This window comes from Hippichthys cyanospilos, chromosome 8 (genome assembly GCF_059441005.1).
Source record: "Hippichthys cyanospilos isolate Australia breed blue-spotted pipefish chromosome 8, RoL_Hcya_1.0, whole genome shotgun sequence".
In the NCBI taxonomy this organism is placed as follows: domain Eukaryota; kingdom Metazoa; phylum Chordata; class Actinopteri; order Syngnathiformes; family Syngnathidae; genus Hippichthys; species Hippichthys cyanospilos.
In genome coordinates this window covers 9,591,516-9,617,255 of record NC_142376.1, presented here as the reverse complement: position 1 = coordinate 9,617,255, position 25,740 = coordinate 9,591,516, and the positions used below count along the sequence as shown (strand labels likewise).

Genomic DNA, 25,740 nt, shown 5'->3' with positions numbered 1-25,740 from the left:
CTATTTAAAATAGTGAGTTTTCTATTTTGATTATATAATAATGGTAATAATGATAATAACCGTAAAAACTTACCTGCTACTCTTAGACAACGTTGCACAATGAGTGCAAATGAATGCAGTTGCAAACATGGACAGCACAGACATCTGCAACAGATACAAGTTAACAAAATACAAATTACACACACCCCAAAATCCGAACAATTATACATATTCAATTAACCCAAATTGTACAGATAGGATAAAAGTACAATTTATAGCAAGATTAATACCACAAGATTTCTCATGCCTGTGCAGAACAATTTGTTGGGTTTATTTTGTTGGTTGTTGAGCCTCAAGGGCAATGAAATACACAGAACGTGCTGCATGACAAGAAAACAAGCCACCAAACATTATAAGAATGCCAGCAAATGCTTCAAAATAAACCTCATTAGTCCTAATAACGTACGGAAACAAACGCCGTGGAACTCTTTTTAAGTTTTTCCCAGAATCATGTTGCAACGATGGTGACAACTCTTTCTACTGTATAGTCCCCCCCCCCCCCCACCCCTTCTGGATGAGTCACAACTCATGATGTAAACCACACTAAGTTGTTCTGAAACCACGTTCAATCGAAAACAAACAAACAAAACGTACTTACATGGAATTTTTTAATGCGATACATATTGCAAGTGTTTCACAAAGCATCTAGCATAAATTTAGCAGCGTATATATATATATATATATATATATATATATATATATATATATATATATATATATATATATATATATATATATATATATATATATATTTGTATAACTCTTCCAAAAAGCGGTAAGAGCGTGATAAACATGTAAACTAAAACAACAACTCATGTCGTGATTTTTTTTACCGTTTTTTGAAAAGCCAAAGCAGAACAATGCAACGGTGCGCCAAGATTTTCCATTTTACAAGATTTTCTCGGGAGTTCCTGAACGCACCTCTGTGACGTTTCTTGTTTTGATGTTAATGGCGGGACACATAGGTTACTACTCCCTTCTCTTGCGAACGGTTTGTCTATTGTAATCAAAATAATGCGTGCTAATCGTGAAGTGTATTTTATTTAAAAACGAAAGTGAAAGTATAAGTCCCGTGAAATTTAGTCCAAGCAAGGAGGCGGGAGATATATGTCACTGCTAGCATTAGCGAAAAGAACGTTCCAGGAAGTCTGATAGATGTTTCAAAATGAGTTTGGTGGCGTCTACATTGGTAAATGACAATCCGATGCTCTTACCTCTGAACTTGGAGAAAACACTCTATGATGGATTCATCACTGTCCTGGTACGTGATTTTAGCGGATTTTTCGATAGGCGATTAAACAGAGGAGGCCAAAATAATGTTGGACATTCGCTAGGCTTACACTATCTTCCATCTCCAATATTTAATAGTTCAAATAGACAATTTTACAAAACATAAAAATGGTTGCTGTCTCGTGGAGGATGCAAGGCGTGCCCAAACTCGGTCCTCGAGGGCCGGGAGCTCTCCTGCATGTTCTCCAGGTTTCTTTCCCAGAAACACCTGATTAAAAAAAAAGAAAAAAAGAGACATTTCATCAGGAAGTGCAACAGAAGCTCGATAGCGATCCTGATCATTTGAATCAGGTGTGTCGGGGAAAGAAACCATGTCCTTTCCTCAGCTAAAGCCGCTATATGTTTTATCATTAGTATCCAGTCGAGTCTGCTTATATTGTCGGATAACCAATTGATTAGCCAAAGTACAAAATATTCAACATTTTAAAATAGTACTTCAGTTTATTTTTCAAATGCATCAAACTGGTATTTGCAGAAAACTGCAAGCCGTAGTAACAATTGCTCATTTAAGAAACTAATCTTAACAAAGTATATAAAAAATAAACATTTGAAGGCTCATTATTTGAAAATACCGAAGCCATGTTGTCAAATGCTTCTCAATTATATTTTGCAAAGTTCTCCCATTTCGACCCCCCTACCACACCGAGCATAAATAAGATTATTATCTACATAAAGTGTACAACTATGTTAAAACTATATACTTTTTAACACTGACACATTGGAAAAAAGCAATATAAAAAATGTTCAACATCTGTAAACTACTTATTTTATAGCATTTATAGAGGTTAAAGTGACACTGCGTAAGATTTAGACTGTTTTTCATTAAAAATGTATACATTAAATTATTATACATTTAAAAAAACTTGCAAATGATTGTGTTCTTAATGACCAACAGCATGTTTTAAATATAATCGTAGGTCTAGTTATGATATTACATGGGTGGTGGCTCTCCTCTGGAGGTCACCATGTTTGTTATTGCTTCGGATAGCAGGAGGTGCTGCATTTACGGAAATGCCTCTGAAGCTCCCACAGGCGCATGCGAAAAATTACACAGTATCCCTTTAAAATTTTGTCTAAGCAGAAAAAAACCCAAGTGCATCAAAGTGCATGAAAAAAAATGATGTCAAATCCTTATTTTATCACAATTACACTTCACATAGCAATAGTGAAAAAAATGATGTCAAATCCTTATTTTATCACAATTACACTTCACATAGCAATATTGAGCCCGTCCCACTATTTGAGACACACTGTTGTATGTGGACGCCAAACAAAAAAAGTTTAGACACCCCTAGTCAAAAGCATATTTTAAAACTCAGATTGGCATTGTGCAAGAGTGGTCAGCATGTCTGCCTCAGGATTCAGAGGTCATGGGTTCGCTTCCAACTCTGGCTTGTGTGAAGTTTGCACCTTCTCCCTGTACCTGCTTGCATTTTCTTCATGTACTCTAGTTTCCTCTCACTTTTCAAAAGACATGCATGGTAGGTACAATAGTATATTGGACATTCTAATTTGTCCTTTAATGTGAATGGTTGTTTGTCTTTGTGTGCTTTTCTTTCTTTATAGGAAAAAGACCTGCGACTGAGAATACAGCTACCACCAGATCGCCAACTCAAAAAGGCCAAGTATGGAAAGTAATATTATGTATAGCTAATGGTGGATTTAAAAAATAATTAGACATGCAATTTGATTTGGAGAAAGGGAACATGTATAAGAATTCACCTTAAACTGTTATTTTGAATTTCCTAGGTGTAGATATACTGTAAATATGTATCCTGTTTTGTTTTTTATAGGTTGCATTGCTGTTGGAAGTTAAAACACTTGATACACGAGTATGAACAGCTTGTAAAGCAGGTAATATTTGCTTACACAAGTGTTTTCAAACATTTATTGAAGCAAGTTACAAATTTCATATTGAAAAACTCTCAGGGCACACATCCAAGCAAAAAGACCAGATAAATCACACACCGAAATATTGATCATACTGTCTCAATTTGCCCACACATTTACTTTTAATATTGTTTTATTGTATGAATGACAACATGTATATAATTCCACGGAAATAGTATTTAAGTATTTTGCTTCTCACTAGTACACGGAATAGATAGATAGACAAAGGTATTGAACATGATTTGCCGTTGAATAACGAATATTTTTTGGGACCTATCAAGTGGTATTGGATCATTTTCCAAGGCACACCTGATGATCTCTCATGGCACATTAAAGCACAGTGGATTGTAATCACTGTATGCACATACTGTGCTGACAAAAATCCTTGATAGATTGTTTCTGTCGGAGTCATTTCACATCTTTTGTGTTGACTGTCATACCTGGCATTGTTCCTGCGCACCCATCAGGCACACTTCACTCAGAAGCGGAGAAAAATATTTTTCACTGTTTAATTAACACCGCCTGGAAAATGTCCCTATTTGTTATGTGGTCCCTCAGGGTTATTTGCATGAGATTGATATTTCACCTCGGGCTGCAAAGTTCATTATTTTCGCAGCCTTTAAGCTATCATTAATTATTAAAGGGGGTGGCAGCCCCCATTAATCACAAACACGTGTTTGATTTGAATGGCTGGCTTGAGGAAAAAAAATAGTGTCACTTTATTATCTTGCCATTCAAGGATGTCTCTTCTATTTCTTTCAGAGGTTACATCAGTCCACTGATCTTGTCTGTTTCATTCTGGAACTGAAGACTATCTTGGTAAGCAGGGCAATGTTTTATTGGCTAGAGATGCTTAACTGACATTGTTGGTTTATGAACAAAAAAGTTCATGGGAATCTAACTAACACTATTGATAGTATTGATTTGGAGGTGCAAACATACGTGAAAATTAAATTCTGTTTAATTAATGAATAGTGTAATGACCTGTGTATTTATGTACTTGTTGACGCTTTTTCAGTTTGCACATATTGATATTTTTGTTTGTATGGAAGAGTTTATGAGTGCATTGTAATGTAGTGTCACTGTTGTCTGTTATTGCAGGAAGTGTGCTTAAAAAGACATCCTATGTGCTCCTCGATTCCACCACCACAGTACTACTCCCAACTCATCTTGGAAATGGAAACCTTGGGCTGGGACAAGTGAGTGAGTCCTCTCAAAGTAAAACACAACAAATAAATTGAACAAATATCTTCCGAAGAAAACTAGCGTCAAATCGAACTAAAACTTGAAGCTTAACACGCTTAACAAGCATCCACTATTTTATACCATTATGTGAATATTTGGCCATAGCACCCAACTCTAGTTCAGAAATGTCAACTTAAGGAGGCGGAAAGAAGATCTCTATTGTGCTACTTTTTCAGCAATATGAGGTGATGACCATGAGCGGTCAACTTTCAAGTTAATGCATGAATGACTCACTTTAGAAATATTATGCAGTTCCACTTAACATCAGTTTAGTATTCAAGCAGAAAAAGAGATATGAATGCAGTTGCAAGGGACAGTGAGACTAAAACTTGATTTTTTTTTTTTTTTTGGGGGGGGGTTCTATTGCTAAATCCACAATCAGCTCTGCTAAAAAGAAAGCAAATGAACAATCCAATCATGAATGTTATGTGATCTTAAGGCTGCTGTAATTGAATAGATTGATAGATTGACGGATTGAATTGCCACAACTTGATTGTATTTCCACTTCCCTTTATACAGTGTGCAGAAACACTTAACATGGTTTTTCAGTGAAAAGCTGGTGGTACTGTAACAGAAATATCAGTTTTGTAATTTCTCTTGTCATTCAAATGGACTATTTTGGGAAATTCGACTTAAACAAAAGTAAGGTAATCCAAGATGGGTGAAGTTAGCTATTAAGGCAACAAGGAAATTGTACTTTTTCTGATATCAATGTTTGGAACTTTTCACACATGCTCCTCAGAGGTTGGATTAACATCAATTTCTGCTCTCACTGTATATGTTCATATTGGCTAGCCTGCAACAACATAACTCCACACAACTAATGGTTCTTAGATGGCCACTGTGACCCTGATGGTCCATTTTTCACTAAGCTTAAAGGGACAGTGTGTAAGATTTAGGCCGTTTTTCATTAAAAAGGAATAAATTAAAAGATTGTAAATTTCAAAAACTTGCAAATGAATGTGTTCTTAAAGTCCAACAGTATGTTTTAAATATGATCATAGGCCTAGTTATCATTAAATTATATTACATGGAGGATGGCACTTCTACAGAGGCAGCCATGTTTGTTATAGCTTCATATGTCAGTAATAATATCGCTAATTATAAAATACATCACTCAAGAGGCCTTTGTAAGCTTGCTATCCAGACATAGACTCACTAAAAAGGACACTTAGCGCAAACCAGCGTTTGCTCCGCTACGGCTTGAATGAGCAGTGGCCGTTCGTGCCTCGTGAATTTTGGTTTTGGTTCGTATGGTCAAGTTTAATAACTGTCAGTACATGTGTTGTGAGAGGCCCTGTAAATACCACTGACTTTTCTCCTCAGGAGTGGAGGGGCAGAACGGAGATATCTCTTTTGTCTGGATTAAGCATTGGCTACTATACTCATTTTCCACTTTCCTCTTAATGACCACAGCTACAATTATGATATTAGTAAAATGCAAATAGCTCTCATTGAAGACTCTCAGGTTTTAATAGAAGTGGGTGAAGATTTGCTGGAAAAGGGAGCAACATCATTTTCAATGTGGCAGTATGGTTATCAGGCATTATACACAGTGGGCCTCAATCTCCAAAGCACTTGAGGTTCGCTTAGCGTCTTAATTGGCACGGGCTGCGTTAATAGCCACTACGGGATTTTAGATGTAATTCTGTCTGCGGATTGGACCAGGTAAATGAGTTCTGCTCTCTCACTAGTCTCTATTACTTTGGACCTGTCCCTCCATTAGTGCATTTTGAGAGTGCGGTCACCGTAATTGGTCGAAGATGGCGTACCGTGTGTTAATTAATGAAATGTGAGGTCAAGTAGGTCAGTTGGTATCACGTGGCCCCAAAGCATGACCGATCACGGCAACGTTTTTATGCTTTACTCACGTTTTGTACAAATGTTTCCTCGCTTGAGAAACTTAGTTGCGTGCTGTTGAACAGAATAGTCTTCCCGAGCTCAGCTCTGCAGGGTTAGCGAGGTCAATTAAGTGTTTAGGTGATGATGCACATTTTTCACAGACGTCTGGCTGGAATCGTATTATAATGGAGAATATCCAACATTCACGAAGGTTGTGTTCAGTTGTGAGGCAGATTTCCAGCTTAAGGGCACCAAAAACGACATACTATGTCTTTAAATAACACACCAAATTCAAGGCAAGAAAAAGTACATATACAAGTATGCAAATATCCCTGCATAAATTTGCATGTTGCACTTTTGTCTTGAATCAGCTCAGTTGGCCGTGGAGTTACAAATGGGATGCTCTCATCAGTCTTCCCAGCATGACGTCCGACTGTCACGCTGTTTCCATCATGGCCAAGTAGGGACGGTAACTTGTTCCTGCTAACATGTGAGACCCTAGTCAAGAAGAGGTGGAAATGTGTTAGTAATAGACGGTTGAGACTCTTTCATTACTTATACTCTGACTTACTGCTTGTGAACAACTAAATAGCCCCTTTGTAAAATGGATTGCAATAGTTATAGTATATAATTATGTAAAAACACATTAGTGAACAGCTACATCCCTCATACACCTTTTTTGAGCCGGATACTCATTATTCAGTTAAAGCTTTCTGTAAGATATAAAAATACCAAAAATACTCAATAGCTGCAGCCGTAGTAGAAATAGGCTTTGTTCAAACAATGTGTTTATTAAATTGTTCGAGCAGTTTGTGCTATAGTCCTCTATATATTTTACTATTTTTTTTTTCTCTTTTCAAGGCTGCAAAACAGTAAACTGTAATTTAGCTTGTTACAGTCTTCTGGTTTAATGTGTTGTTATCTACTGGCATCTCAAAAAACATGAAGGATATGATGGTGCTTTAGTGGGTTGCGTGAATAAAGGGTGATGTCACCAAATTAGATTTTTCTTTTCACAGAGGCACAATTATTTAATTAGCGCTTTCTCCAAAGTGTCAGCTCTTTTCTTTAGATGCTTGTCACTTTGTTCACTTGAACACACCTAGTAAATGGTCTTGCTTGACAGATCTGTGTATTTATAGATGTTCACCGTAATGGGTTTTTTTATTGCGCAATACGATTTGTGTATTAGTACTTGAGGATATTAAGTTATCATGATGCGGAAGCTGTCTTCTGATACTAGATTATATTTATCTTTTTTGGGGCATCTTGCACTGCTATCGCTATCAAAGCACTGCAAAGGCACAGATGAGTGTGAATTACGAAAAAAGATTGTGCGTTTGAAGATAAATATAGATACAGTAGAACTGGAGTGATTGGGGACAAGAGGTGGGGAAAGCTAAGCAAATTGGCCTCATCATTACAATGCGCATTTGTGGCTCTAGACGTGGATGCCCTTCAATTGTGCTTGATTGCACGTGTGCGATTGAACGGTCATGTTTATGAGCTACTCGATGCGGACATCGTCTGCCATCATTCCATCACTTTCCTAAGAGCGTGCGCACGTGTCATCCCTGGGGACACTGCTCCCATCACTCCTCCCTAACACACTCCATAAATCCTCGACAGATATACAGCCGCGTCAAGCTCGGCACACTTTCTAAGACACTGTAAATCTAGAAGAGGACTCTCCAAGTCCTTTGTCTTCGATCAGTCTTTTGTCTCAAAGTTTCAGTTGACTGCAAACTGTACTGGAAGCGCGGCGGCTCTGACTCCTTCTTAGCGTGCCGGAGCAGCAGCAGGGTAGTAAATCTGACTGTAGTGTTGGTGCATGACCGGGACAGATCAGTGCAGTGTCCTCCGCCACAGCAGGTTGTAATCATCTCAGGAAAGAGGGGTCTAATTTATAGGCCAAGCTGAGCTTGTGACCATGATCTCACTCGTAAAGTTATCCAGAGACGCATGCTTTTATTCGTTTATTAGTTAATTCTTCCCCTTTGTTTCAATGCTTTATGAAGATGTACAAAGGTTCGGCAGTGGAAAATGTAATGAGCTAAGCTATGAGCTATTCTACCTTAAATGAAGCTTCACACTAACGCTATCAACTAGATACATTGATGGAATACAATTGATGAAACGCCATCAGAGCAATGTCAATGAGGAGCCTGTAAAACTATGTTTATTTTTTTCTAAGTGTACTTATTTTGATATGAATAATTCTAAAACAGCAAGCTGATTATATATTATAATATCAATGTCTTAGAGTTAAACTAATGAAGTGACAGCTCATGTTTTTATAACAAAAAAGAATGCGTGAAAAAAAAAACTTTATTCCAGTTAGTTATCATTCACCTATATTGAGTTTTTCTCATTGATCAATATTTTTTTTAATTGAGCACAACACTTTTGTTTAATCTCTCGTCATTTTTCCGACCTATTTCTGCCTTAATTGTTAAAATGTTTCTTGGCCATTGCATAACATTTTCAGATTATCACCAAGGGTAACTGCCAATACGTGAATTAAACGACTGTAGTTCTTACAGGCAACGAAAGTATATTTGCTAGGGGTGTACATCACAAAAATTGATTCGATACAGTTTACGTCATCTGTGGTGTGAAACGATTCGAGTATGGTTTTGTCTGAAAGTGGAAAGTGTCATTTTACCAAGGTTTGCATGAGCTAATCAGTACTGTACTATAAATGTGCCATTTCATATAAGATGTAGCTCTCCAACACAAGGAAATTTGATGTATATCTTGATATGTTTTAATGTGGAACGGTATGATTCTATGCACTTGCATCATTAAAAAAAAAAAAAAAAAGATTTTCTGATTCACATCGTTTTTTGTTCCACCTCAATTATGTCCCATTTCAACGACGGAACTATTGAAAATGTGTCTGAGTGTGTAGTTGTGCTTCATTCAGACATGGCATCTGTCCCCTTATATGGTGGCATTAATAACAGTGTTGTGTTAAAGCCACAACAGTCTCCAAGTCTCGTAATTCGCATGCAACGTTACTGAAGCATAATGCTGTCTTTTCTGACCCCTTCTTTATAGATGAAGTGTGTTGACATGTTTTTCTATCTGCAGGCTACTTTTCATAGACACACAATTTCAAAAGTTGAGTTTGAAAGCTGAGGACTCCTCTGGGCGGCAGCATGTTCTTACCGTTAACCTCAAGTCTAAGGTAAGTGTGTTTCTCAACTCTAATGTATGAAAACACAGTCGGCATTGATGACTAGGTCATCTTCACGATAAAAATGATTCATTATCATGTGGAACGTGGTCCATCTTGATGTTGATATTCAGCCAATCCCGATCCAGGTCTGACTTCATTTAACACATATGGTCCATTCAATTTGCTGATAGCAAATCAGTGATTTACATCTGGGCTCTCAAATCTGGGGCAAACTGGAGAGGGTGCACAGGCATGATAACCCACTGTGACTGAGATGTAGCACAGATAAAACATATCCACACAGACCTCGGCACGATAGAAAATGATCCACTATGAACAAGTACACTTACTCTTATCTACATTGGCTTGTCACCACTTGCTGCTTTTAAGACCGTATGTTTACATGGTCAGCAAAAACCGTACTTAACCCTTTACTGGGCACGGCGCCTGCTTTCGGCCGATAGTCTAAAGAGGCAAAATGACCGAAAGCGTCCCTAACAGCCATTGCTTAAGTTCTAACGTACCCCTAAATTTCTCTAAAATCATAAAAATTCTTGCCTGTTTGGGTTTTAAAGCAGAGAAAAACGTGTGCCTGATGAAGGCCGGTTTTGCCTGATTAGACTATCGGCCGAAAGGTGACGCTGTTCCCAGTAAAGGACTAAGTAAATTGCGGAAAGGGATCTTGGACATGACCCGCCGTTACTCCTTATAAGAGAATAGAATGTGAATGTTATTCTCATTAGCTGCCATAAAAATGAAAGTCTAGGAACAATGGAAACTAGATATACGAAGCAATTTTTAAATATTTTCAATTTTTAAAGCCATTAATCACCAACGTCTCTAGGGGCTTCCCAAGAACTAATAAACACAAATGTAAAATACACAATCATAAAGCATGCAACAAATAATTTATATTTTCTCTAACAAACCCACAGTTCACAGGTTCGGAAAAAAAAACAAAGACAAAAAACATTTTCTTTCTCTCTGGGCAGTTTGTAATTACCCCAGGAAAGAAACATTTCGTTAAATTTAAAGTTCAACGGGCAGAAGATGGTTTCACCATGAATTCACGTGTCGACTTCTTCAGACACAATTTTGTCCAACCTTATTTGTTTTATTTGACTTTATAACTACTTCCTGCATCCTTGCATATGATTAGGTTTGTAAATTGTTTCTTTGCTCGGATTAATGCATGTCCACCTGGTACTACAAATAGCTTCATTCTTAGGTTGCGGTTTACTGCAATATATTTTTTCATGGTTTATACATGGCCTGGCTTGCATGGCATTTACCGTAATAGTACAGGCAGCTGTTGATTTACGATATTTGTTTGACTTTACCACGGTGGCGTGATGCTGAGCTAAGCCTAGCTGACATCCACCTGGGACAAGGGAGAATGCCGAGAGCCCACTCTGTGCCCACCTGGCCATTTACACTCTTCTTTATGGAACTATAAACATATCTTCAAGTTCTTCCTGCCTTCCGGCTTCTTCCACCAGATCTAGCGCCAGGTCATCCCTCACTAAGCACAGCGAGGGAGGATCAGTGCTGGAGGAATTGTACATGACAGGGAAGGGAAAACAAGGGTAAACATACAGAGTTGTGGCTTGATGGGAGGGTGGGGGGAATAGTTTTTTTTTTTTCATACAGATTCAAAACATATGATTGACCTTCACTCGCTGTTACTTTACCATCAAAGCTAGAAATGAGGCAGCGCTATTTTTAAGAACTAACTCTTCTTCTATTGTGTGTTCCCGCTTCACTTTGTGCTTCACTTTTTGCGCCTTCGGCTCCACCAACCCTCAATTCTAATGCGGAGTCTGAAGCAGTCTAACAGTCTGTTAAAACTCAGTCTCAGCCACAAAGGAAGGCTATTTTGCTTAAGACTAAACCACTGCTCGTCATTTTACATCGATGGGGTCATGGCCTTACATAAGAGTGCTGCTTTTATGGCTGTGAGTGAGAGATGTGCAGAGACATACACGTGGAGAAGTACGGGTCTGAGCGGATGCGCGAGGGAATAACAAAGCATGATACTAAGGCTGAGCCTGGCCCTTTAAGAAAACTTGCATTGTGGGTAATTATAGTGCTTGGTGCTGCAAGAAGAGTTAGTGGCTGCTTACCATGCACTGTGTGCTGTAAAAGAAAGCAAAAGTCTGTGCCCAAAAGAGACACATGTTCAAGCTTTGTACTTTTCGTATTATAGTTTTTTTTCTTGTTGAGGTGTTGCTTTCGAGCTTTGGGTATTTAACTGTTCTCTTACCCCTCAACAGCACCCAGCACAGGCTCCTGAATGCTCAGCGGACATTCCAGTTCCTCTTGTCCTAAAATGGACACCCCAGGTATGCACATGTTTAGAATAAAAATCATTTTACAACATCTGACAGGATTTTAAACTTATGCAGCTTACATGGGAACAGGATGGTCTCTAGTGTTTGACGGACATTCCTGATGGACAAATGGACAAATCTGCTTGTTTTACAACCTGTTTCATATCACACCAACTCTGTATCTTTTTTTAACTTGTTGCCTCCTCGTTACCATTGTATGTCTTTTTCAGTGTGGCCTTGCATACATTCTGAGCCACTTTTTTGAGTTATCTCATCATAGCAACGGTTTGCTTGGCCTTCATAAAAATCCAGTATCCAAAGCAATGTCATCAGTTTCAAAGCAATTGGTCGAGGGAATGACTCGCTGCATGTGTTTGCGAGCATTTTTGTGCATGTGTGTGTATGTGGATGTGCGTGGCTGTTAACATACGCTTGTGTGCGTGTATGTGTGTGCGTGTTCGTTTGTGTGTGTTGATACATGGCAGGCATACAGTGAGGACCAGCTTAGAACAGCGCTACCGTATGGAGCCTGTCTGCCTGCTGGGCTGGTGATGGATCTCTCCCACACTACAACATGAAGTGTGCGTGTGCATTTGTGTGTATGTACGTCTGTATGCCGTGTTTGTGTGCGTACATGCACGTCTTTGCCAAGTGCATTCCTTTTTTTTTGTCTGATGAGTGATTGGTAAGTGTGTGTGCGTGTGTGTGTGTGTTTGTAAGGGCAGGGGGAAGGGCCTGTCTGTCGTCAGTCCTGACATGTTCATTTGAAAGACTAATTATTGCTTGCTCTGTTGCGGGGCCAAGACGTGCTTCTCAGGGCAGAAATTAACAACTAATGTGCATCCCAATTTAACGGTGTATGCTGTATACAGTATACCCAAGTATATTTCCTCAGCTTTTTCTTTCTTTTTAAATGAATCAGGGCTTTGTATTTTGGGTCAAGCCTCCGTATATTCTTGGTTTTGTGAACTGTGCATAAAAAAACAATGTTTTTACACTATCAAAATTATCTATTGATTTTCCATCCATCCATTTTCTCAAGCCGCTTACCTTCACAAGGGTTCCATTGACTTTGCTCATCAGAAAGAAAAAAAAAAAAGCAAAGAGACGATGATAAATAACAAAAAGAAACGTGCAAGTTGTCTCGTCCGGGAGAAAAAAAAGAAATGCAGCTATCACAAATGCTAACCGCATAGGCAAATTTTGTTGGTGTCTACAAATTCATACCTAGAAGATGAAATGCGTAGTTGTATCCTCTCTCTTGAAATAACATTCAACTTTATCAGATTTAATATTAAAAAGTGAGGTTTTAGGGAATTACTCTAATAATTATTCAATGAATTATGGAAAGGATAATGAATTTTAAAAAAGTAAAATGTAATAATAGTATGGTAGTATACAGCCCAAGTACTGTACAACGCCTAACAATCTGTTCCAAGTTCAACATGTCGGACATTACGATGGTTATTATTGTTGTTATCATCACCATCATCAGTGTTATGTTGATGTACCTTTGAGCCAGGCAAACTTAAAACTGACAGGGGCACCACAGATCCACTGACTTACACGTTTGCCATTGTGCACGTCGTTCAAATGTTCTCTTAAGAGGGACCAAAATGAGAACCTGCTTTTGACACAATTACATTCATGTGTTAAGGGCCATACAGTTCTCTTGCTGTGGACTCATCATATACTGCACGTAGAATGAAGCTTCAAATATACCAATTTATCATTTTAAGCCTTTTTACTCTGTAATGCACTCAATAGAAATCTGAGCGGCTCCTTTATAGATCTAAATTGAGCTCGTGTCTGGCTATTATTAAGAAAATGGAGACAACCAATAAGCTACTATTCACACTCAGTCTTGACAATTCCTGCTTTCACTTATATTCCTGTGTCTTCGATACAGGAGGAATTCAATTACCTACAAATCTCTTTCTTTACTTATTCTCTTTTTCTAATCTTCCTGAACTGGGCTTAGCATAGTTATCCTGAGCGCTAACCATAATCATGCCACTGGCATTAATTGGGCTGTAATTGCAGAGGCTCTCAGCACCTGGACGATGCTTAATTGTGTGCACTGTGCTGGCACAATGACCTATAATTTTTTGGTTCATTTTTTTCGCTCTAATTTCTTTCCCACTCATACCATCTGTATCGCTCACCCACACCTCTCTCAGCTTTCCTTTCACTACGCTGTTTGTGTGGCCATGTTAATGCGTCTGCCTTAAGTTTCACTTTTAAAAAAACGGTCAGTAATGATGTGCGCAGGGTTCGCCGGCGTGAAGTTAAAAACTCATTCGTTTTATCGGGGAATGTAGGACAATAGCGTGTGCACAAATCTTAAAATGATGAAATTATTCATCCTGTCAAAACACTGTGTGGACTTGTTTTTCAACCTTATTCTGGTGCATTAATCTAGGAAATGCAATTTTGAATGCAATACTGATTTAATTGTATTATAACTGTTTTTGTCCTGTTTTGTGTAATTCCATTGAACCTACAACACATTCAAATGTTGCTGTAGTGAATGCCTGCCCGCCTGGATTAATAGTTTATCCCTTGTTCTCTGATTTGGTAGTCTTCTTTGAAGCAACTCCACAGCCAGTTCCTGTTGGTCATTGAGGCTCTGACTGAGTTCTGGGATGTTCTTGATGAGATTGACACTAAGACTTGGATTCTGGAGCCAGAAAAGCCAAGTCTTTCTGACACTATGAGGCGAATAGCTATCGGTAAGACACTATGCCCAACAAATAAATTCGGCCAAGGCTTTTAGCTGCAAAGATGAATCTGTTTAGTAATGCAAGTAAATAATAATAAAAAGTAGGAGTGCTTCAATTCATTGACAACTAACGGATTACAGAATTAACCAACAATTATTGAAATAGATGAATATTGTTGATAAGGAAAATTGTTGAGATTTAAATGAAAATAAAAACCCCTAAATGTCTCTATTGTCACATACAGTATTTAATTAAATATACTCATAAGACATGATTTGTAACTCAGCATCATTTTTTTATGTTTCTACAGGGAACAATGTCTCCATTAAAGTGGTAGTGGATCCTCGACACCCAAAGATGCTGCCAGAATGCTACCTGCTGGGAGCTGAGCATGGTCAGTAGAAAAGTCCTTCTGTGTGTTTCGTTTTTGCTGTCAAAGATGCAGAAGCTTATGTTTAGAACACCTTAAGATGATGGCCTTAGCAACAATAACATGTTAATTAATATAACCTTTCAGAAATCACCCACAGTTGATAAATACTCTGATCTACATTGTGAAAATGAGCGGATTTGAAAAGTGTTTTCAGTCGTTTATTTTCTTTAACAGATACAGTTGTTATCATTAATCTTCTGTTGTATTTGAGACTAGTTCCAAATGCTGGCTGCAACTTTTTGTTTCTACCAGCAGGAGGAATGGGGGTGTTTTCTTTTGTCAATCGCCAATTAGAAAGTAACATAAAAATATTGCATCGTCCTCTCTGTCGATCACAGACGCTCAAACGCAGGGTGCTCTCGAGTTTAGTTTGGCAAAGAGCTTTGCTACGGTTTGCTACATTCGCAACCTTGTTGCTATTGTTCGCTGTAACTGCAGTCGTAGTTGGATGCTTTGCATTTATGTGGTAGGCTAAACATGAGCTGCTAATGGCTTAAGCATACAAAAAGCATAAAATTTGAGGTTAAAAATTAAGAGATTTTAAAAAAAATACCACTTCAACCATGACTGTAATTGATTGATTGCAATTAAGCAGTAATTTTAACACCTGCAAATTTATCAACTCCTGGGGTATTTTTTTCTGGTAAACTAAAATATCTAAATATTATATACTTATGGTCTTGTCTTCTTCTCTGTTGAATTCACGAGTTATTCACTCTCCCTATGCTATCGCGCTATTTACAGAGCTAATTTAGCTGTGCGCTACGGCACGCTTGATATTCGGTCAGCTATATGTTGTTGAAACACTATCAAAGAGATAGGAGGTTTAATTTGGACAGTGCTTTTGGCAACATTTTTAGACAGTGTCTTAAGAACTGTCTCCGGGCTCTATTGACAAGGCTGGCATCTCTTTTCTTGCCACCTTTTTCCAATATCTGAGGCAATTTAGAATTTTGCTCTCAAATTGTTTCTCACCGATGCCGCCGTGTCCCCTTTGTCATGTTCCCTGCCTGACACAATAAGCTACGTGCCATGGATAAACTCAGGTAATAAAAACACAAGCTCGCTATTATTCAGATTAGCTCGGAGGGGAAAAAAAAACAAAACAGATATCTCTACGTCAATTTCCTTCCGTTTGGAGTCGAGCTGGCCTGTTCTTGTTGATTATTGTCTTCCGTCATGCCACAGCTCTTGCTTTCAGACTGGCAGCGTTTCATTCTGCTCGTGGCAACCTCGGAGACATCCGGCGAGCTTTCTCTTTAATTCCCCATCAATTGTCAGCCATTGTTTCTGTAAATCCAGGGTCACGAAACGCCAAGCGCGTTGCCTAGCGATGAGACTCAAATGATATTAAACATACACACTTCAGCCACCCGAGACGCTAGGCAGGCGGCGACCCTCAAATATGAGGTGTTGCAGAGAAATATTGCTTTTTGCATGTAGGAATAAGACGTAGTGAAAGTGATGAGCAGTACTCAGAGACAAGGCTCCCCTGTGGCACGCGGCAAGCAGTGCTGGCTCATATCTGCATGCGCTCACAAAGGCTGTTAAATAAGAGCGCATGTGCAAGAGAGTAATATCTATGTTGTAATATGTATGTTGGGCAAAATACATCACTATAGAATTTCAAAAAGTCCGGAGGTGTGACTCTGAAATAATCAATTGTTAAACCTTTTCCCGTTGCAGTTGTGACTCCGCTGAGGAATAAACTCAACGCCAACATGCATTTGTGGTAAGCGGTCACACTCTGGTTATGGCTGAGCTGGATCCTTTCTTTTATCCATCGTCGTAATGTATTTTCCAGAAACTGATCGGTCTCGGTGAAGGTGGTGGAATTTATGTAAAATAATATCAACTGTGGAAATTAGGTTGCATTTTTAACGCAAAAATACAGTAAGATATATCTCTCTCATTTCTTTATTTTTTCTAAGAAACTATCAGATATTAAAATAGCTTCATATCTACATTATAGTTGCACAGATCAACACAAAGCTATTACCATTAGTTCTCAAACTCAGTACCTCAAAAAAAAAAAATCATCTCTAAGTACAACCTAATGACCAACATTACGTTCAAGTAGCATTCATTCAGTCGTACACTTGTACTGTATGCCTGCTTAAAAATGCCACACTTGAAATCGTAGATGGTACATGGACTTTTATATATTTTAGGATATGGGACACGTTTGATGCAAAAACTGCTTGAAAGACTTTACTAGGACTTTTTTTTTTTACTTGACATTTAATTTGAAATGCATACCGTGACGAATCAGTTAAAAATCTGCGTTTTCAACATTTTTTGTCCTTGAAAGGATGAACATTTTTGTTCTGTGCGCACATTTGCTAACTATCAGGCAGAGGTCAGAGGCCACATTACAGAACTATTACCTGGGAGGAAGAAGAGAATTGTTATTGTTGAATTTGGACCAACTAAGTGATTCCTACAAATGTGGAGAATGGGGGTTGCTCATACCGTTCGTGGATTGAGAAAAAAAAAAAGAACACCACAGGTTACACTTGCCTCACTGTGGCAAGTCAAGAAATGTAGATCTATCTAACACTCCCTCGTTTAACACAGTAGCGGCACAAATGCTCCTGTTTTTTCTTCTTCCTGCCATCACCCCGTTTCTTTTTTTAAACCAACGGTGAAAGTCTCTTAATCATCCCCTAGTGTCTTTGCAGGCTCATTTGCATGTGGTTAATTAGTGTGTGAAGGAGCTGTCTGTGGTCTGCTGGCAGGGACCCGGACTCTGGTGTCTTGCAAAACCTCCAGGATGTTTTGGAGATCGAATTCCCGTCACCTGCCACCCACGAAAAATCTGTATGTCACACAATTGCCCCCCGTTTCCATTTCAAACATGTCTGCTCCTATTGAGCTTACCTCAAGGATTCGTGTGTGTGTGTGTGTGTGTGTGTGTGTGTGTGTGTGTGTGTGTGTGTGTGTGTGCGCGCGTTTCACATCTCAGCATGCATACGCTTGTTTGTGTGTCTGCTTGAGCGTCAAATCTTAAGGGGGCGGAAATCCACTATTGTCTCTTATTGTGTCTGTTGCCATTTGCTATTTTGTTTTGCAAAGAGGTGGGAACAACTTCTTCTCTAATTGGGTTGTTTACAGTTAGGACTATTAAAAACAACAAAGATGGCACAATTCCGCGCGCTACCGCAATCACTTTAATCACGCAAAACCATTTCTCCTTTTTTCTGCCGGCGCCTCTCCCCTCCTGCCGCTGCAGTTGACTTGAAAGAATGCCGTGTATTAACGTACCAGGCTGCATTAGCATTCAAAAAGTAGTTGGTTGACCAGATGTTGATTATTTATTTACTTTTTAATCTGCATCCACATTTAATGGCTAGCTGTGATTAAAGCATTACAGCAAAATACCTACAAGAGCCCTCCCAGTCTATTTAGTAATCTCTCTCTCTCTCTATATATATATTTTTTTTTTTGGGGGGGGGGGGGGGGGGGCACAAAACGATACAATAACGACATTTCCAAATTTTGCACAGATGTTCAGTGTTGAGTGTGGTATATGCTACTCCTATCGCCTTGAAGATGCTATTCCTGACCAAGTGTGCAACGATCATCGCTGTGGTCAGCCTTTCCATCAGGCGTGCCTATATGAGGTATGAAGGGACGCATACCAGGTTGACTGTATATTGTACATTTTAACCCCATTGATTGTATTTACATTTTTAAATAAAATGTAAAACAAGAAACCATACTAAGAAAAAGTACAATTACAGATGTTTTTACCTCAAAAAGTACTCTCTACATTAACCCTTCTGCAGTGTTTTGTCCAATCCTCTACATCAAAAGCATTTGCCATGAAATGAAAAGCAATAGACACAAGGAGCTGAAATTTTGCCCAGATGGTGACAACATGTCTAGTTCGACATGGCACAACCACTTAGCTACCACACTACTTTAAGTGTGCAATTCTTTGGCTAAAATATTGTGAGAATGTAGTAGAAGTAAATAAACCAAAAATGGTCAAAATATTGCGCAAGGGTTGAGTAGATGCGAGGGCTGTCTCTAAAGGATCTTAATAAAATCAATTATTCCATCACATAATCCTATTAGGTTGAATGTGAGTTGAAGCGAGTGGACATAACTAATCATTACTTAATATCATCTGAACATGTGCTTTTTAGACATCAAGAAAATATGCTCCTGCTACCGATTAGCAATCGCGATTAGCATTAGCGCGTTAGCGATTACATTGTCAGTTGTAATCCTCTTCCTCAATTTAGACAATGCTTCTCAATGTTCCATGGGTAAACTTGAGTTGACAAAATTAATCGATTAATTGACAAATATTTTAAGAATTATTGTTTACAGAGCCTTTGTTGAGCTTAATATTGTCCAAACCTGCTGATTTCAAACTAACAATAGTGATTCATTTCTGCCTTCTGTTAATTTTTTGTCAATGCAGACATCTTATTCTATCAAAATGATATTTTGAAAAATCAGTAGTGCTCGTAAAGTCAGCTAAATTAGCAATCACATTTGAAATAAGGCTGTCACCATTTTCCATCCTCTGATTTGCAGTCAGGGCAAATCAAATTCAACTAGCAAAACACATCCGCGGTGATCGGCATCTCTGGTGAATATTAAAATCACTTGTTATTGGATAAATATTGGTTCTGAACGGCTCCACATGACATTTGTGGTACAGGCACAGTTGCATTTTTTTCATATAGTTTTATTTTTAATTTTTTTGCAATTGTAAAAGGGGTTCAAGGTTGGCTCTTAGAAGAAAACATAAATTAGGGAAAATGTATTTTTAACGTAACCCAGACTGAACAACCAAATTCATGCAAGTATAGCAAGCAGCAGGCCAATTAACCTATTTAGCATGGATGTCTGCTTATGACAAAAATGCATGAATACCTTCCCGTTTAATTTCAATTTGAACTATGTCCAAAATTTCCCATGGACTTTTTCCATCCCTTTTAACGGCTCAAAAGTACAGTGCATTTGGAGCTTTGTGCTTCGAATCAGCTCCTTGAGCAAAGGCCCGTTCAAGTTGTGAAAATACGGCCAGACATTTCTGTGCAACTTTACAAAGTATTACCTGAACGTACCTTTTTAAGTGCGCGGCGCACACAGTACATTGAAACAAATGTTATCACTTGACACATCGAATTCAAGGTGACGGTTTGATTAAGTCGCGGTTTCTCTTTTCTCTTCCAGTGGCTGCGCATGCTGCCCGCCAGCAGGCAGAGCTTTAACACGGTTTTCGGAGAGTGTCCTTACTGCAGCAAGGTACGTCGGCACGTTGCCTTGTGACTGACAGCTGCCTTCGTAAAGCCTTTTGCTGTATAGTCAATAGATATTCAGCGTGCTTAATTAGCATAGCTCAGTACATGGAATGGCCTTCTCTTTGCTGAAAGGCTATTGGCAGCAGAAAAAGGTGCCGCATTCATAAGCGAAGCTACTCGCTCCATCATCATAAAGGAGTGAGTAAAGTATTTGCCAGTGAATGCCGCGTGTCATTGAATCAGAGTCAAAAATGAACTTATTTGTGTGCATGCCTCCCAGTGTATTTGAGAGCTCAGGTAGTCAGAATTGAGTGCACTTTATTGCATTGTTGTAAAGTATCCTTCGTAAAGCGACGTGACTATTTATTCGGCGGATCTCTCCCTCTATTCCAGCCCATTACTGTGAAAATGGCAGCACAGAAGTCCTGAGAAGTGGCTTTGCGCGCCACCTCGACTCAAGGAAACAACCGAAAAGCTAATTAAAGGCCCAAGGCAAGGAAACCTGGAGTGAAAATTCCTGCGGAAAAGAAAAAGTTGACAGTAAAGTCCAGCAGCCAGGAGAAGGGCAGCCGTTTATATTTCTGGATCCTCTTGTGAAACGCATTGCCAGCGGGCACTTTAAGGATTTGCTTTATTGGAACTATTTGATGAAACATTTGAATAAAGGGCCTTTTTTCAGCTTGATTTTTTTTCTTGTTTTCTGGGGAGATTTCTTGCCAACGATCAGCGTCAGGTGTACACCGGGTCGCAGTCTCACACCTTTTTAGGCCAACCTCTCTTTCCTATTGGGGGTCCTCTTGTGTAGCGTTTATCAATGGGTTGGGTTCTGGGCTTCTCTACCGCTTCCTCCACATCGTCCTCCGAGCTGTCATCTACTTTGTAAGACTTGGCAGTTGTAGCCCGCTTCCTCAGTGTCCTTTGGACCGGCTTAGTCTTGTATAAAAGGGGAAAAAAATAAAAAAAAACGTTTATTACGACTGGCACGCGATGTAACTCAAACTATCTCAGAAGAGTAGCAGCAACCTGATATAAAGGGAAAGGTTAAAAAAAAAAAAAAAAAAAAAAACAGTGGGCCCCCGTGTTACAAGATTAAACCGTTCGGCGGTTGGGCTCGTAACCGTAAACATCAAAAACATCAAAATTGTACATACATATTAAAAATTGGTACCAAAATACTATAGTAGGTGCTACGTATATATAATATACATGTATATTAGAAAACATCATAAATAAAAAATATATAAAAGGATTTATTTACCTTTTGAGTGGCGCTTGTTATGCCCATATTCCCTAATAAGGGTCATCTCCAACATTTCCATATAAATCATCTTCTTACTTCTCTCTTTAACATCACTAGCAATCTTGGGACCCATGGCTAACCCTTTCAACTTTCAATTAAGCAGCAAAATGCAGTATAAATACGGTTTTGTAACCACTCACAATCGAACAAAGCTTCACCGTTCCACCATTTTAAACGAGTGAGGCCGACCAATAGCAGACCACCATCTCCGTGAGGAGACGCCGACCAATAGCAGACCAGCATTGTAGTCACGTGTCGCACGGAAGCAGTTAGACGGCAATAGTAAATAAGTGCAATTACCTAAAAACGCCAGCAGATGGAGCCAAAACAACACAAATACAGCCAACCCCCCTAGGGTCATGACAGTTGTTTAAGTCGCAAAGCGGGGACAATACCGTGAAGAGGGGACGAAAAAACTCAGTATTCCACATCACAACATGGAAAAAAAAAAAAGTAAAGACGGGGACGCTGTAACCCGGGGGTCCACTGTATATCTTTTAATGCTCTACTACTGAGAGGTCATTAATCAAATGAGGTTAGTAGATTTTTTTTCCAGACCATACCCGTGGAAGGGATGAAACTCGTCTGCAACGTCTTGGCACTTGTTTCGATGTCGTCTCCTCAGTGTCCTCTTCTTCCTCCTCCACTACCTCCTCTTCGACATCGTCATCGTCGTCAACAACCATTTGCCTGGCTGCAGACTTAGCCCTGGGGTAGCCTCGAGCTGCTGCTGTTCTCTTTGACATTAAAACATGACAACAAAAAAAATATATCGAAAGATTATGTTTTGCATATTATTTACACGTGCTGGCTTTTTCAAAACTGAGCTGGAACGCTGTGAGAAATTCTAATTGACCAGGCGACTAATGAATCTAAGAATGGCCTTTTATCTCCGCTGACATTTCCTCTCTTCACTAAACTGCCCGGTAAATGGCCACTTCTGTTTAACTAGGGGGTCAAACTGGCCAACACTTTCACATGGAAATTAAATGACACGGTGAGGGGAGAAACGGGAAGGGGGCATAATTGGAGATATAAAGTATGTGTCATCAACTTCTTCAAATGGTGGCCTGAGGGGTCGCAAAGTGATTGCGGTGAATTGGAGAATCCTCCAGCGTTGGACCCGCTCACCTCTTGCTAGACATGCTCCCCCTCACCGCTGTCACATCTCACACGAGGTCAAGAGACTCAGCGCCACAAATTGGGATACTTATGACCAGCAGCCAAACTGCTGAACGCACTGTAAAGCTGAGCAAAAGTTGATTTATATTACTTTGCGTATGATTGCAAAATCCATTTGTGAGCCCTCGGGAGCTCGCGTTGTGACAGTAGAAGTAAAAGCAGGGAGCAGAGATCCGGCACGTGAGGTTGTTATTTTTTATAATTCATCACGGCTTAAGTTTGGCGCCTCATACATTGATAGTACTATAAATGCAGTCCATACGATACTTTGTCATTGGTTTATGCCAGCGCAAACCTGATGTAGTGCAATATCACCTTGGATTCCACATACTGCGTTAAGTCTCAGCTGCACTGCTCCTTTGCGCCGCGTTCCGAAAGTTTTACGCAGGACTTCTTTCAACCAGGAAAAAGAACCTGATCTTACATGCAGATTTACAAATAAAAAGCACTCCACACCGACAAGATTGTCTTTTCCTTTGCTGTTTGATTGGATGAACCGAAAAGAAACTGGTTTTCCTCTGTGCCACTGTTGAGACAATTAACTCTCTCAGTGCCAAACGTTACCTGAAAACGCAACCTCAAGTGCCAGACGATTTCAAACATTTTTAATTATCTTGCAAGGCCGATAATATTGTTTTATATGTCTATGTACCGTATGAAAGATTTGATTCCATTCTTTACCTAGACAAAGAAAGTAAGATTCTACCTTATTTCGTTCTTCAAAAAATCTATCAGTGTTTGAAAATAGGTCATTTGGTGCTAATATTCTTTTAGTAACTTATTTAGCTAACTTTCCACAAGTGGAACTTGGTTGTTCCTGAAAGTTTAGAAAAACAATTTTTCTTCCTTCCAGGGACTATGCCGCGCAGCGCGGCGACGCATGCAGTGCAGCGGAGCGGAGCGGTGACGCAACGCATTATGTGGAATTTAGAGGTAACATTTACGGGTAAGCTCAGTCTAACTTGGGAGTCTGAACGAGTCTAACAGCCTGTTAATATTTGGTCTTGTTAAGCCGCAAATCAAGGCACTTTTGCTTAAAACTAAACTGCTGCTGGCCATTCTACATCATGTGGAATGACATTTCGTCTTTCTTCTTTTGGGCACCTCTTCTCAATTGTTAGAGACACGCTCTGTGCGTGGATGTGCATGGAAGGGGAGGGAGTGAGGAAGACAAATGAAGGGGGAGGGCAGATGTATGACGCGTGCGTGCAGGAGTACAAAGAGAAGTGGTGCCTGTGTGTTAAAGCAGCACGTAGAATAAAATAATTACAATAAAACGACGTGCGATGGTTGAGACCCCGAGAGCAACTTAAGCTCTGGAGAGAGAAACCCGTGTCTTGGGAATACAGTCGGTGGACATGAACAGTAATGAACAACATGGGCTAGATCTGGCACCTTTAAATGTGGAAGATTTAGACCGTTTTTCATTCAAAATGAATGAATTCAATTATGTATTTATTTATTATTATAAATGTCAAAAATTTGCAAATAAATGTGTTCTTAACTATCAACGTTATGTTTTTTAAAAAAAATCATAGGTCCAGTTATCATGAAATGATATTACATGGGGGGTGGCACTCCTTCAGGGGTTGCCATGTCTGTTATAGCTACAGACAGGAGGAGGAGTGTGTATTGCTGCATTTACCACAATGCCCCTAAAGCTCCGACGGGTGCATGCGAAAAATTACACATACTCCCTTAAAGAGAACTGCGGTAAATGGGCCTTGTTTTTTAGTAAGATGGCAGAGGGGAGGGCTCAGGCTGCTGAGACTCAGGAAGAATTAGAGACGGCTTATCATGTTTCAGCGTACCGTCATGTTGTAAGTTGTAAAAGAAAATCCAAGTTTTTGCCCAAGATGAAACATGTCCGCTAAGTCTCTACACTATGCAGATCACACAAAGTAGGCAAGATTTTATTTAACACATTTCACACACTTTATTTACGCCAAATGTTACGTACAATGTCCACTGTCAAGTAGCAAACCCTACTCGCGGCATTGACTTAAGGCGGAGTTTTTTTTGGTCCGTACTAACCGCGAAAAACAAGGGAATGCTGTAGGACCTGTGAACAGTGTCCAGTGAGCAACAAAGACCAAGCGCAACTCAATTCGCTTGTAAGTCAAAACAACATTCCCTCTAAAATGAAGTGAAATGCCGAATCCATTCCATGCAATGTGAAAAAATAGACTTAATTTATTAAGTTAGCTTTCTCCAGTATGATAAAGCCGGCCTTTATAAGCCAGGTTTTTCCCCCGCCCCGCCAGGCTAACCGCAGGTAGCGCAAGGTGATCGCTTGTAAGTCTAAGTACCACTGTACATAATTTAGGACACGCGAGATTCTATTCTCACCTTGCCCCTGGTAGGAGGCTCGAGCCCCTTCGTCATGGACTTCTCCCCGACTCCACGAGGTACCGAGAAATCCAGTTTTACCTTTGGTCCAGTAGACAGTATTTGCCTCAGGTAGTGGTAGTCAGGCTTGTCTTGGAAACCCAGAGATTTCACATACTGGAGCAGGGAAGCCACCTCCTCTGAAGGCAGGAGGAGTGCATGTCAAACACGCAAGTCCCAGAGGGAACTCATTATATGACATACTGTTTCATGTCGTACGTCTTACTTGAAGCAACGTAAGGATGTTTAATTTCACTATACTGTCTGCATGAAAGCACAGTGAACCCTAACACCCTAAAACACATTGTTGGATGAAAAACACTAATCCAGAAGTCAAATGAGGCTGGCCGCAGCCCATTCTTCCTATATTTCTGGGACACGCCTATTTTGTAGTCTTCACAGTGGAACACTTAGTGTCTTTCTAGTGAACACATGGCAGAACAGTGTTTGATTCAAAAAAAGTTCTTTTCAACATTTGAAAGCATTAACTGACCCTTCGACCAGTTATGGGAGCTTGAGATGTGAATGATAGGGGAATTTGGTTCACCAATAGACTCTTGAGCTTTCTCACACACAATTGGGCAAGCGCAGAAAGCAAGTGCATGGCTGTCAACCAGCGTCAAGCCAGATGTTGTG

The 25,740-nt window shown here is 39.5% G+C and overlaps 2 protein-coding genes across 6 annotated transcripts in view; one reads left to right on the top strand and one right to left on the bottom strand.

Annotated features, from left to right (window-relative positions):
* The window catches only part of LOC148420092 (serine/threonine-protein kinase VRK1-like), a 311,189-nt gene that overhangs the window by 267,794 nt on the left and 17,655 nt on the right, over nucleotides 1-25,740 (bottom strand). For 3 of the 4 annotated variants that reach the window (XM_088420988.1, XM_088420987.1, XM_088420989.1), the window contains 3 exons: nucleotides 25,066-25,244; nucleotides 22,098-22,271; nucleotides 20,849-21,167 (listed from right to left, as the gene is read on the bottom strand). In XM_088420988.1, coding sequence (XP_088277114.1) covers nucleotides 20,988-21,167; nucleotides 22,098-22,271; nucleotides 25,066-25,244 — 533 coding nt within the window. In that variant the 3' untranslated portion in view covers nucleotides 20,849-20,987. Of the gene's footprint in view, nucleotides 1-20,848; nucleotides 21,168-22,097; nucleotides 22,272-25,065; nucleotides 25,245-25,740 lie in introns of those variants that run through there. The other variant, XR_015866353.1, reaches the window with a different exon arrangement.
* On the top strand, nucleotides 951-20,918 carry fancl (FA complementation group L). 2 transcript variants are annotated; one of them, XM_088420990.1, is made up of 14 exons: nucleotides 951-1,300; nucleotides 2,896-2,954; nucleotides 3,123-3,183; nucleotides 3,982-4,038; nucleotides 4,321-4,418; nucleotides 9,400-9,496; nucleotides 11,761-11,829; nucleotides 14,399-14,549; nucleotides 14,851-14,934; nucleotides 16,660-16,705; nucleotides 17,712-17,793; nucleotides 18,480-18,596; nucleotides 20,167-20,238; nucleotides 20,628-20,918. In XM_088420990.1, exons 1-14 carry the CDS (start codon nucleotides 1,205-1,207, stop codon nucleotides 20,661-20,663), a joined length of 1,125 nt encoding a protein of 374 aa, XP_088277116.1. In that variant the 5' UTR covers nucleotides 951-1,204; the 3' UTR covers nucleotides 20,664-20,918. The 2 variants fall into 2 exon arrangements, with proteins under 2 accessions (XP_088277116.1, XP_088277117.1); XM_088420991.1 differs by lacking the exon at nucleotides 951-1,300 and adding an exon at nucleotides 2,735-2,810.